The sequence below is a fragment of the Melanerpes formicivorus genome, unplaced genomic scaffold (genome assembly GCF_026170545.1).
Source record: "Melanerpes formicivorus ecotype bairdi unplaced genomic scaffold, bMelFor1.0.p_v2 SCAF_12, whole genome shotgun sequence".
Classification (NCBI taxonomy): domain Eukaryota; kingdom Metazoa; phylum Chordata; class Aves; order Piciformes; family Picidae; genus Melanerpes; species Melanerpes formicivorus.
Window position 1 is genome coordinate 11,077,796 of NW_027142364.1, and position 12,702 is coordinate 11,090,497.

Genomic DNA, 12,702 nt, shown 5'->3' on the forward strand with positions numbered 1-12,702 from the left:
AAATCAGGATTTTTAGAATGTTGATTCTATGTTTCTAAAGCAAAAACGTCTAAGAAACACAATATTAGATCAAGCTTTGGTGTTAGTGTATAGGAAGAAATGCCACTGTGTGGGGAAACTAAGAGACTCCCTGGAATATTGTTTTACCTGGGTTTCTTCTCTAACCCGGTGGAGCTTTTTCCGCTGGTGTTGACATGAAGCTTTCTTAATCATGGCTGCTGGCTAGCACAAGCCTTGGGATTCAGGCGTCAAAGTTTTCAAGAGGGGAAAAAATACTTGATAGGGACATCATATTTTCAAGTTCTGGTACACATTTGGATGATGTAATAGAATGTGGTGACTGCAAACTAAGGCAATTAGGTCTCATCTTCACTGCAAACACTGATTTTGTGCTGACTGGTTCCTTTGGTTCTCTGTCAGGATGAAAATGTTTCTTTAACCTGTGATCTCTAGTGTATGAAATGACAGGATGTCCTGCTTGTCCATAATTCTGGTCCATGTCTGTTTTTTTAAAGCTCCCTCATACTGCAGTAAGGAAACAAGTTGTAACAAATTTCTGCTAAATGAGTGCTTCATTCTTGAAATTATTCCCAAATCCCTTGGTCTTTGCCACTCTTGCAATTGCAGTGGCAGAAAAAAAATACGCTTTCTTTCTGAGCAGTCACTCCAGGCCACACACATAATTGTTTGTACAGGCTGCAGATGTGATACATTTGGCTCAGCTGAAGCACAGGGCTTGGTTTTGTAGCTCCTGCCTGCAGTGCTGCCTACTCATTTTGGTGCTCAGAGAACAAAGCTCTGGAACACAAATTGTGGCATTTTTGTAGGGTTGTCTCTAGCCAGAGGCAACAGAATCTTCTGCTACTGACACATGCTTATTGAATTACTGCTTCTGTAAAGAGGTTTGGAAAGTAAGCTCATCAGGTTGTAGAATAACACTAATGATGGAAATTCAGTTCACAGAATCACAGACTTATTAGGCTTGGAAGAGACCTCTGGAGATCATCAAGTCAAACACCCCTGCCAGAGCAGGGTCACCTAGGGCAGGCTGTACAGGAGCACATCCAGGAGGGTTTTTAAAGTCTCCAGAGAAGGAGACTCCACAACCTCTCTGGGCAGCCTGTTCAGTGCTCTGCGACCCTTACCGTAAAGACGTTTCCTTGTGTTGAGGTGGAACCTCCTCTGCTCCAGCTTGTATGCATTGTTCCTTGTCCTATCACTGGGCACAACTGAAAAGATACTGGCACCTTCTTCTTGACACCCACTCATCAGATATTTATAGATGTTGATACAATGCCCTCTCAGCCTTCTCAAGACTGAACAGCCCTTCTTTCTCCACAGGAGAGGTGCTGAAGTCCTGAAATCATTCTCATAGCTCTCCATTGGACTCTCTCCAGCAGATCCCTGTCTCTCTTGAATTGGGGAGCCCATAACTGGACAGAGTATTCCAGGTGTGGTCTCACCAGGGCAGAGTAGAGGTGGAGGAGAACCTCCCTAGACCTGCTGAACACAGTTTTCTTGATGCACCCCAGGATACTGTTGGCCCTCTCAGTCACAAGGGCACCTTGCTGTCTCATGGATAACTTGCTGTCCATTCATTAGGGCTCCAAGGGCTTTCCTTATGGAGTCGCTTCCCAGCAGGACAGCCCCTAGTCTGTACTGGTCCCTGGTGTTATTCCTCCCCAAATGCAGGACTCTGCGCTCTTCCTTACTGAACTTCATGAGGTTTGCTTTTGCCCAGGTCTTACATTTCATGTTTACACTATGTGCTTCAGGAAAACTACAACACACACATTTCAGAGCTGTTTAGCAGACTGTAATTTTTTTTATACTCTCACCAATGAAACTTGTATCTTTCCAATCATAGAATTCAGAAGGTGCCCAGAAAGCATAAAACAGTTTTTCTATATCTGAAAGTATACCAATATTGTATTTTTATATTATTGGTCAGACTGGTGGTTCAAAGAAAGACCACACTGCAAGAAGAAACTCTTGACTCTTTCCTTATGGTTTTCCTCTCCCCATTTGGACATGTGATATATGATTTGAAAACTGCATTCTCTTACTGTATGGAAAACTTAGATTACCATGATGGCAAGCATGGAATTTTTTGAAAGATGTTAAGGCCATTCCACTTTATGAGGGAGATAGAGGCAACATCCTTTACCTGATTTGCAAATGTGACTTTGTGGGTTTTTTTTTTAGCCCCACTTTGAGGAAATTAACTGTCATGTGTTTGCCCAGGCATCCAGAGAGAGTTCCCTGTTCCCATAGCTTTTTAACATGTTGACAGTTTCAGCTGTCAGGAAGGCAGAGGCATTGTATGCAACTATTTTTTCAAGGAATCTTGTGCACATCAGCTGCTGGGTAGAGGGGGAAATGCCGTCTTAATTCCTACAGTGAAGGGGTGACATGCTATATTATATTCATGTGATTGGCTGTGACATTGCTGATGTTCTTACTCTTGTCTTTATTCCAGTAATATGTCTGATGCTCTTGCAAATGCAGTATGTGAACGCTGCCAGACTCGATTTGATCCTGCAGAGAGGATTGTGAACAGCAATGGGGAGCTCTTTCATGAAAACTGCTTTGTCTGTGCTCAGTGCTTTCGTCAGTTCCCAGACGGACTTTTTTATGAGGTGAGCTCTCTTACTCTGTGTAAGAGACAAGAAATAATTCCATTAAAATGCAAAGAATGAAGTGATAATTCTGTCAGAAATATAGTTTTCTGTCTTTCCTGCATACTTAATTCTTTGCCCTAAACCTTTGTTGCTGTTTTCTTGAAGGACTTCCAACTTAATTTCCTTTTTTCTTACATACTCCTTCCTATACATCAATGACAACAGTTGTGTGCTTGCTCTTCGGGTAAGAGGCAGTTTAAAAAGAAAGTGAAAAATGTTTCTTAATGTCTCTAGATAAAGACCAAGATTTGCTTGTGTTTTTAGATGTTTTGTACCAAACATTTTCAATTGGGCAACTGAAATTGCTGAAACTATTTAAAGATTAGATTGAAGTATTTTACATAATATTTGTGAGCACATGTTTTAACTGACACCTTATTTTAAACATGCTGTGAGTTTTAGCCTCATGTAGGAGGAGTAGTTCTGAATTTTGAGTGGGGGAAAGAAGAAAAAGGTAGAACTGAAATTAAACCCATCTATAGGAAAAGAACTCTGAATACTTTAAGACTTTTACTGTTTTGTAGCAGCATTGCTTTTAATTTAACTGTTTGCTGCACAAATTCACCATGAGGCTGAAGCTATCTCTGGGTATTTCTGTAAGACAAGTCCTTAGGGGTTTCAAAAGCAGGTGATGGGGGACTAGAACTGGAAAACTTGACTGACCTTTACTAATTGTTAGTTTCAGTGGAAAAGCATGCAAAACTGTCAAGAGGTAAGAGTAGCTCAGTTATTCATGAGGACTCCTTCTCTCGTTTTGGTCACAGTTTGAAGGTCGGAAGTACTGTGAACATGACTTCCAGATGTTGTTTGCTCCTTGCTGCGGTGAATGTGGTAAGAGATGGTGCATGTCAACACTGTGGGGTAACAGCTACAGAGCTTTGCAAACCTGCCACCAGTGCAGTGACAGCCAGCCCTGGGGTAGGATTGTTGAGGTCATTTTATGGAGCAGGAGCACTGGAGGGAAACAGAGCCTGATAAAAGCAGTGATTTGGGGTATGCTGATTGCATGAATAATTGTTTGGGTCTTTTTTCAAAATTAGACTGTATCAGTTCTTCTGGAATTAAAGTGGAAGGGTTATGAAGGGCAGTAGACTTTTGATAAGAATGTTTACTGTGTGCATCTCAAGGTCTTGCTTTCCTTTTGCAGGTGAGTTCATTATTGGGCGTGTTATCAAGGCAATGAACAATAACTGGCACCCAGAATGTTTCCGCTGTGAGCTCTGTGATGTAATACTTGCTGACCTGGGTTTTGTGAAGAATGCTGGCAGGTAAAATGGAGCAGGAGCTCTGAAATTTTTATCAGTACATTATTGATACAGAGGTGAGGTGTTGAGAGCAGTTGGTTAGTTGTACACTGAGAGATCAAGCTTGCAGAAGTACTGAAGAAGCTTTAAGGGGCAGCCTCTTAGGAATCATAGAATCATATCAGTTGGAAGAGACCTCTAAGATCACCAAGTGCAACCACTGACTTAACACCACTATGGCCATTAAACCATGCCCTTAAGTGCCATGTCTTCATGTTTTTTTGATACCTCCAGGGACAGTGATTCCACCAGCTCCCTGGGTAGCCTGTTCCAATGCCTGATCCCCCTCTTTCAGTAAAGAAATTTTTCCTAATATCCAAGGATGTGGGAAATGGAATAAAGAACAGTGTTCAGCATGTGATTCCCTCAGCCTTCATAAATAATTTGTTTTATATCCAGAAATATATAAATGAGTCTTGAAGGTCGATTAATGCATTTATTTAAGAAGTAAGAAATAAAACATGAAAGGGAACTTGTACAAAAGTGTATCAGAATAAGAAAATAAAGCAATCCAGCAGTTAGCAGACAGTGTTGCACAAGTCATAGATAATTTCAAGCCTTCTTACTTCTTGAAAAAAGCCTAGTAGTTTCCTAGAGCTTATATTTTCACTAACTAAATGGAGGAGAAGGGAAGGAATGGTTGTATACTTGTACCCTGTCCAGCAGGGAGTCCTCTCAACTGCCTCTTCCTTCCTGCATGCAATTTCTGTGCCTTAGTTTTTGGGGTTGGACATAACCATCAAAAGAAAATCAGTTAAGCTTGTTAAAACAGACTGTTGAGACAGCACCTGGGTGACTTTGGGAAATCAGCCAGGATTGAAGCAGTTCAAGGAAGATAAAATATGTTTGATTTCATAATTTGCAGACCAAGTCTTGAATTGGAAGGAGTTCATTCCCAAAAGCACAGAAATGGGGCCTGTGTATGTATGTATGTGTACATAAAAAATATAATTCAGTCATATTATTTCCTATAATATTTGTCTCCACAGGATGGAAGTTGTATTCTAGTAAATATTACTGGAGTTCTTTTTCTCACTTCTCATTGTACCTGGTCTTCCCTCATCTGCCTGTTATTTACAGATATTTTCCACTGAGTGCAATTTGTAGCAGTGAGGATAGTTAAGACAATTCTTATTTTATCTGTAGTGAAGGCATAGTCTTCCTAGATAGGACACCACAAATAATTACAAAACACCTCAAAGATGGGAATCTCTTCTGGACAAAGGAAACTTTGCTTCTTCATATGCTTACTTTTACTTCACTTTTGCTATTTGGGTTCATGCTTTTTGATATGTAATAAAGATGAGTGCTGGATTCATAAACAGCCCTTGTCCATTCTTTAGTTTGAGAGTTATCAGGATATCTGATGTTTTGTGGGGAACTACATGAAAGAGGCCATGCATTAAATGTTGTCAAACCTCTCTCTGCAGCTTTAGAGACAGTGGCAGAGAGCAGATAGAAAAAACAGTGTGAAGCTAAGTGGTCTTTGCCAGCTCTGAATGCTGGGAAGAAGAAGAATTGTAAGATCTATCTTAATTCCAGTCCAGGTTGGGTGCATTGCAGCATTTAAGTTGGTTTTTTTCTTGCCACCATTCAGTACTGATTTTCTGCCTACTGTGTGTAAAGGCTTTGAGTTTGGAGGCCTGAAGATGGTGTTCAGGCACTCTGTCTTTTCATCAGGCAAGTCTGTCTTGGGGTGAATCTCTACTGCTCACACAATATGAGGTCTGAAAGTAGGCAGCATGCATTGTGTAGGGGAAGAGTCATTCTGAATACTTTGGGAATTAAGTTTTGTGGTTGTTTTTAGTTTTTTTAAAACAAAAGCTGTTCATTTGAAAGCCTTTTTTGCTCCCTTCCCTATTCCTAACTGTTCAGCCCTCAGTTTCACATCTTGAAATTGGTAGAACTGCACTCCTCTTTGCAGTTTCAGTAAGATAAGAATATGTGATCTTAGTTGTTAGGAATATTCTTGTTGATTGCAGTCCCATAAAAAATGACAAAACTTCCCTCCACAGGATGGGTTTGACTCTGGACTATCTCTCTGCCTGTTTGCATTCTCTGCTGATCTTTGTGGAGTACAGTGTGTTCTTAAGTTCAAGCAGTGACAAGAGTCACGTTCATAGTTCAGATTTAGCACTTAGTGAGCTTTCGTTTGTCTTACCCTCATATGTTTGAGGCAGCATTACAGTCTTCTTGACACAAAAGAGATTGCACAAAGCCTCACGGAATTTCTCAGCTACAAAAAAATACATGACTGGGTCAAGGGCCCCGTTGAGGCTGGTGAGGCAGGAAGTGATGCGGTTAGCGAGGGCTAGAAGACGCTGTGTCTCACAGGAAGTTTTGGTCCCATTGTAATGGAGAATATAAATGTAGCGATTGACATGATAAGGTACAAAGCAAATCAGAAAAATCATCAGGACCATGATGATCATTTTGATAGCTTTTTCCTTCAGGTGTTTCTCAACTCTGTTCCCACTCTTCAGGCTTCGGATGATTAATAAGTAGCAAGTCACTGTGGTAACAAATGGGAAGGTGAATGCCACTGCTAAGGACACAAGGGCATGACGTGAGGCCTTTTCTCTGTAGAGCTGCAGGCAGACGGTTGTGTCCTTCATCTCAACTGTCTGCACACTGAGCAGCAGAGGTGCCATTGCGACCCCGACTATAACCCAAAGAAAGGTGCATGCCAGATGGGCGTAAGGGGACCTGCGGAGCTTGATGGACTTCACTGGGTGCACAATGGCTAGGAAACGGTCAATACTGATACACATGAGGAAGTAGATACTGGCATACATGTTGAGGTAGAAAAGGAAGCCAGTGAGTCTGCATGGAATCTCACCAAATGGCCAATGGTTACCAGAGAAATGGTACACCAGCCGGGTGGGAAGTACCAGCACAAAAGTCAGATCAGCCACCGCAAGATGCATTAGGAAAATGTTAGCAGGTGTGCCTGACTTTTGGTCCCGGATGAAGAGCCAAAGAGCCAGGGCATTGCCAACAAAAGCCAGGATGAAGTCCAGGAAGTAGAAAGTGGCAAAAAGGATGTTCTCGAGGTGTGACTCTTTGCCACATTGCTCTGATGTTTCCAAAGAGAAATTTGACTGATTTGAGCAGTTGAAGAGTAGGCTTGAAGGATCTGCTGGACTGTTCATTTTTCACCACAGTTTTGAGGGGAAAAAAGCAAAAGCAAAACCACAACCACAAACCTGAAACAATTAAGACAATGTTAGGAAAGAGCCTGGTTTTGTGAAGAAAAAAAACACAACCCCACCCCCCGCCAAAAATCAGTCATGTCTCATGTTTGCTAATATTAATGTTTAATACAACAGATAGTCTGAGTTTAAATCCTTGTAGTAAAAGTAAAAATACATTATTCTTCACTGGATTTTCCAGACTGTTAATTCCTGTTGAATAAACCACTCTGATGAGCTAGCTAGCTTGTGTCTAACCTATATCGAGATCAGTTGAATAAAAGCAGTAAAATGCTTATGTGTTTGGTTAATGGAAGGGGGTAAGTGGATCCTCTGCTGAGGTAGAAGGGTTTTGCTATGTTTAGTGTTAAAGCTTGATTCAGGACTGTGAAGAGCTCCTTATGAGTCAGCTTGTCTGAGCAGAGATGTCTGTTGTGAGGTGACCTAGGTGATCTTAGAATATCTATCTTGTTCCTAGAAGAGGTGGAAGACAGATTGAGTATTGCTGTTATTAAAAACCAGCAGGGTTCCTGAAAATACTTGAGAATTATTTTAGTCTAAAGTCTGATATTTAGGGCAAATTCATCAAGGTCCAATATAGGAGGAAACTTTTCAGATGGGTTAGGAGCATCTCATTTGAAAAAACACAAAGTAATGAATTGACTCAGAAACATTGGCATGCTGTTGGTTACTTGTCAAAGTGTCATCCTTCCCTGCAGATTTCTTCTTCTAACAGCTTAACTCTCTCTCTTCCTCCCTCAAAAGCCTGAACTCCACTGTAGCTTATCCAGGGCCTTTTCCAATTAGCAGCTTAATAAAACTGAGTTTAGCTTTGTCACTCTCAGTTGTCTGTGTGCTCCTGAACAGCATCAACAAGAAGTAAGATTTTCTGGGCAAGTACTCTTGTCTTGTTACACATATCTCATCTGTAGGTAGAGGTGGTGTGGAAATGCATCCTGGCTGAGTTTCTAGCACCGTCTCTGTTTCTTGGATTCCTTGGAGGTGTTGAGAGTATGTGCAGCAGTACCTCTGTTTTGCTTACCACTGCATTTTTACTGTTTGACCATTTCTCTATAATAGTCAATACATCTTTAAAAGAATCCATTTTCCTCTACTGAAGTTAAAATTTTAAGATGGTTGCAAACATTGTTAGACAAAATTTTCAGTCTCATGCAGAAGCTATGCTATGTGCTGAAGTCTTACATCATTAGACAAGTAATCCAAGACATTGTGCAACACATCCAGCTTCCCAACAAAACTGATTATCCAGATGTCTAAAAATAGTGTTGGCTAATTGAGAAGCTGCAATGGGATTAAGAGCAGACAAATATATTGGAAAATGTAAACAAAATTCCTAGGTAATCACTCTCTTTTGTTTGGCAACTGTCACTTTCAGGTGAACAGAAAACTACACTGCCTAGAGATTAATGTGCTGGGTCACTACTATTCAGTTCACAGCTGAAGAACCAAAAGTCAACAGAAGAAGGACTGAATGAAATTCAAAACCTGAATTTTTTTCATGTGGCCACAGAGGGGCCTTCTTACTCCATGCTCTGATAGTTATACCCTGCATGTTTGTGGCAGAAAAAAAGACTTGTTTTGAGTGTACAGGTACTCACTGCTGCTGCTTTGTGAAGCCTAGAGATAGTAACAAATTACAGTCTTAATAGAAGTTCATGTGCAAGGAAGGCTGTACAGCATTGTTTATGCCAAGTGACATTTTATCCATATATGGTAGTGAAGTCTTACTTTCATGTACATTCATGTACATTTCCTGTTGTAGTTTTCCATGTGAATTTGTTGGGATTGCAGAGAAGCCTAGGAATTTTGTTCTTAGTGCTTATTTGCCCCATACAAAGTAAAAGCCACAAGTATTTTTGAACACGAGGTTTTTTTACATTTGTATGAGGCAGTTATATTGAATGATCTAAAACTTGTCCTGTCGGGATGGAATTAGTTTATATATATGTATTTATATATATATATATATTTATATTGCATACCAAAGGAGAAATTTGAATTTGATGAGATTATGCCTTTTTACTGGCATGTTCTGTCTGTGTAGCCTTTCTTTATGTCAAGCACATGGTTTCAATATGCTTTTCATCTGAAAAAAAAATGTTATCAGGTGACCTTTATATAAGCACCTTTCGGTGACTGGGTGGTCTGGCAGCTAAACTTTGCTCTAGACATAGTTGTGACACTATTGAAAAGACAGGAAATTCTGGCTTGGACCGGCTGAAAAGGTAGAAGCAAGTGTTGTCTAATGGAACAGACAGGGTTGTTTCTTCTTGAGAAGATTTTAATCTGTTCAGGAAGCAAAGCAATAAGCAGACATTTTCCCTGTTTACAAGCTAAATACTAGGGGGTTAGGAGCGTGATACATTGAACTGATGCTGTTTGAGCTGATTTCCTAAGGAGGATCTTTGAGATTCAGAATCAGCTGAGTCTCAGTGCCAGACCTGGAATAGCTAAGACTTAAAAAGTCAAGATCTGTTCTTACTGACAGCAACGTAGACATGTTTTTACTGAAAAATACTGTGGGATGGAGTAGAAAGCAGAATGTGAGGGCAATCTAGAAGGTAAGTATGTCAGTGTCAGGAAGGGAGAGGCTTAGAACTAGTGATAATATTGAAGTAGATTCAGTCTTTTCAAACGGGTGCCTTCATAGAAAAGCTACTGTTACCCAGTTTATTTTTTAGAACTAGGTGAATGGAAGTATTTTTCATGTCCTGGTCAGAAATCATAGTAAAAGGAAGAGGATGTCTTTCTAATTTTGCTTAGGATTTTTAATCATGTTTGGATTATTTTTTTTTTAAATTATTATTTTAGAATTCTCACTGTTGATGTGAAAATTGTGATGTAGCACTTGAGCAGGCTAGGGAAAAAAGCTGTCATGTCATTACAATTGATTGCTCAGCTTCTAGAATAACTGTTAAGTTTTCAATAAAGTACTACAACCTTACAGAAGTAAAAGTTCTTTGACAGTGTGTTCTGTAGACAGTGTGGAAAGCCCTTTTGAAGTTATTTCCAGTTCCACTTCTGTTTTGCCGGGGTTTATCCTATCAATTTCAAATTAATGTGTTTAATTTTTAGGTGTCTTCCTTCTTTTTTGTTGTGCTTACAATAATCACTTCTCAAAGTCCTAGAAAACTTGTTGGAGTTGGACTAGTTTGTTCGAATGCTAAGAACAAACTGGAAACCTTTCCAAATGACCTAGACTCTGTAGTTTGTGCTGAGCTATATGGTGCAAAAGGCTTTGACTCCACAGACAAAACTCCTTTAGGAGTCTGGCTCATTGTCCGATCGTTTCCGCTTGGATCGCACTCTTGGTGTGGGAATATTTAGTGATTTACGTATTGCTAAACAGAGCGCTATTCTGGAATGAGCCATTATCCCAGGCCTCCCAGGGCTGAGCTCTAATGGGGATGTCACTGCTCCTTTGAAATGCACGCACATTGAACATATTTTATGCCCTGTTTCTCTCCTGCTCAGAAGCAAGCAAGATTACAATCCACAAGGCTGCCAGTATAGCCACAACCTGATTACTTTTCCAGCAGATGCTGAATCTATCATTAATGAAATGGTTAATAAGCAGAAGACATATTTAGCTCATCATGAGTTAGCTGCCTGGCTAGTTTGGAGCTTTTGTTATAAAGCCCACTGTGGTTAAATTTGAATTATATGTTAGGGTTTGTAGTGGATATCAGAAATTCCTGTTTTTCCTCTCAGCTTGAGCAGTTCCTGGTTTGGGATGATGCTAGTTTGTGGGTTTTCATGGTTAAAGTCGTAGTGCCTTGCCAAATGGACGTCTCCTACCTTTCACTGAAAGTACTCTTCATTAGAAATAGTCCAATTCTGACTGAAATTATTCTCCTGAAAATCACTTCCTGCTGAGCCTCCCACCCTTCAGCTGAAATACTAATTTCAAATAGTAGCACCAAAGCAGTGTCTGAGCGCACTGGACATACCACACAACTATCATCTTCTTGCCACAAATGCATGTATGTTAAGTACAGAAGTTTGGAAACCTATGTTTGGAGAAGTGATGTAAAGAACAGTAAGGAAATCATTCTTTGGAGTTAAAAAATGCTGGCTGTCCTTAGTTTAGAATATTTCCATTGTATTCATCTGCTTCTGTGTGTCTTTCCACCTCACTGACACCAGCTAAAACTAATGCCATAAGGAAAGCTCCTTTGTTATCCTACTGACAGAAGTTTGTCTCTTACCTCTTTACAGTGCAGTCCTATGGGTGAAGTCTGGGGTCCTTTGGAGGAAAATCTCAAGGAATTCCTCCTGATGACAGCAAACCAAATAGAAGCAGCAACAGTAAAAACACGAAGATGATCCAAAAAGAGCAAACTGTTGCAGAGTTGCTGAGGGTGGAGATGGGAGCCCCTCTATATAGTGTCCTTCTAGCTCTGATAGCGCATTATCAGCTCAGTCACACAACAGAGCAAGGGAGAGGACAGCCCAGCACTGAAGAGCAGTCTTCATCCCAGCTGAGCTCTTGGCACTGGGTTTGCTGCTGCTGTTATAGATATGAATGTATTGTATGAATATTCCAGTGTTCATCGTGCTTACTGAAGGCTGCTACTGAACTCCCAGCCGTGAACACAGACTTCTCGAAGTCCCTTGATTATTTTAGGAGGGTGGAGAGAAGCATTGTTTGGGGGAAGTCTGGTATTAATAGCCACAACAGGACATTTCAGAATTGGATAATTCCATAATGGTGGGAGTGGGGAGGGGGAGAGAGAGAGGGGCGGCTGCTATGGTAACAGCTTAGCCTGTCCAACACTTCCCTTTGCTTGCAATAGAGGAGGGTCTATGGGATGGCAGAGAGAGGTTGTGAGTGGGGAGGGACTGATAATAGTTTATCAGTGCAAATGGCTGAAGGCATCTTATTCAGCTGAATGAGAGGGGTCTCTTTCAGGACACTTGCTGCAGGGTCCCTATGTCCTGCCCCGTATAATTACTTTGTATTTGACAGTGGTGAATAAAATTGCTGCCTTTATGCTGAGATGAGCACAGCTGCATGTTTCCTTATAATGGGGTGCTGTCTGCTTTTTCTGGACTCCGTCTGGGCACACAGTAGTTCCAGCCCTGGAGAGAGACACTTGCTGACAGGAGGACTCAGATTTGGAGAGAATAATAATGATACTTAGCACTTAGACAGGCGTCTGCCAGCTGAAGGTCATAAATGTTTGAGGTCTCACAACAACATCTGTGTTGTATTCTTTTCCCCATTTTACAGATCTAAGGGTAAGTGATTCATCACAGCAGAATTTGGGAAGAGGCCCTGCAATGAACCCACTACTTCAGCCATAAATCTACCCTCTCCATCTGAACTTTTCATTTTGTCTGGTGTCTATTGAGAGTGACCTGTAAATCTCAGCAAATGTTTCTCATAACAATACAGTGAAATGAATTAAGCAAGCTAGTCTGTTTTGTGACAAAGAAACCCACAGAAGTCATTCCTCTGTCATTTTGGTTTTATCATAAATTCTTCCCAGCCTGAAGTTTTGC

At 40.7% G+C, this 12,702-nt stretch overlaps 2 protein-coding genes across 6 annotated transcripts in view; one reads left to right on the forward strand and one right to left on the reverse strand.

Annotated features, from left to right (window-relative positions):
* Window positions 1-12,702, forward strand: part of LIMS2 (LIM zinc finger domain containing 2) — a 34,163-nt gene that overhangs the window by 13,117 nt on the left and 8,344 nt on the right. For all 5 annotated transcript variants that reach the window (XM_068145298.1, XM_068145301.1, XM_068145299.1 and 2 more), the window contains exons 2-4: window positions 2,480-2,639; window positions 3,446-3,512; window positions 3,829-3,949. In XM_068145298.1, the coding sequence (XP_068001399.1) occupies window positions 2,480-2,639; window positions 3,446-3,512; window positions 3,829-3,949 (348 nt within the window). The remainder of the gene's footprint in view (window positions 1-2,479; window positions 2,640-3,445; window positions 3,513-3,828; window positions 3,950-12,702) is intronic.
* Window positions 4,416-11,572, reverse strand: GPR17 (G protein-coupled receptor 17). The gene is made up of 2 exons (XM_068145302.1): window positions 11,406-11,572; window positions 4,416-7,191 (listed from the first exon to the last, which is right to left on the reverse strand). Exon 2 carries the CDS (start codon window positions 7,135-7,137, stop codon window positions 6,103-6,105), a length of 1,035 nt encoding a protein of 344 aa, XP_068001403.1. The 5' UTR covers window positions 7,138-7,191; window positions 11,406-11,572; the 3' UTR covers window positions 4,416-6,102.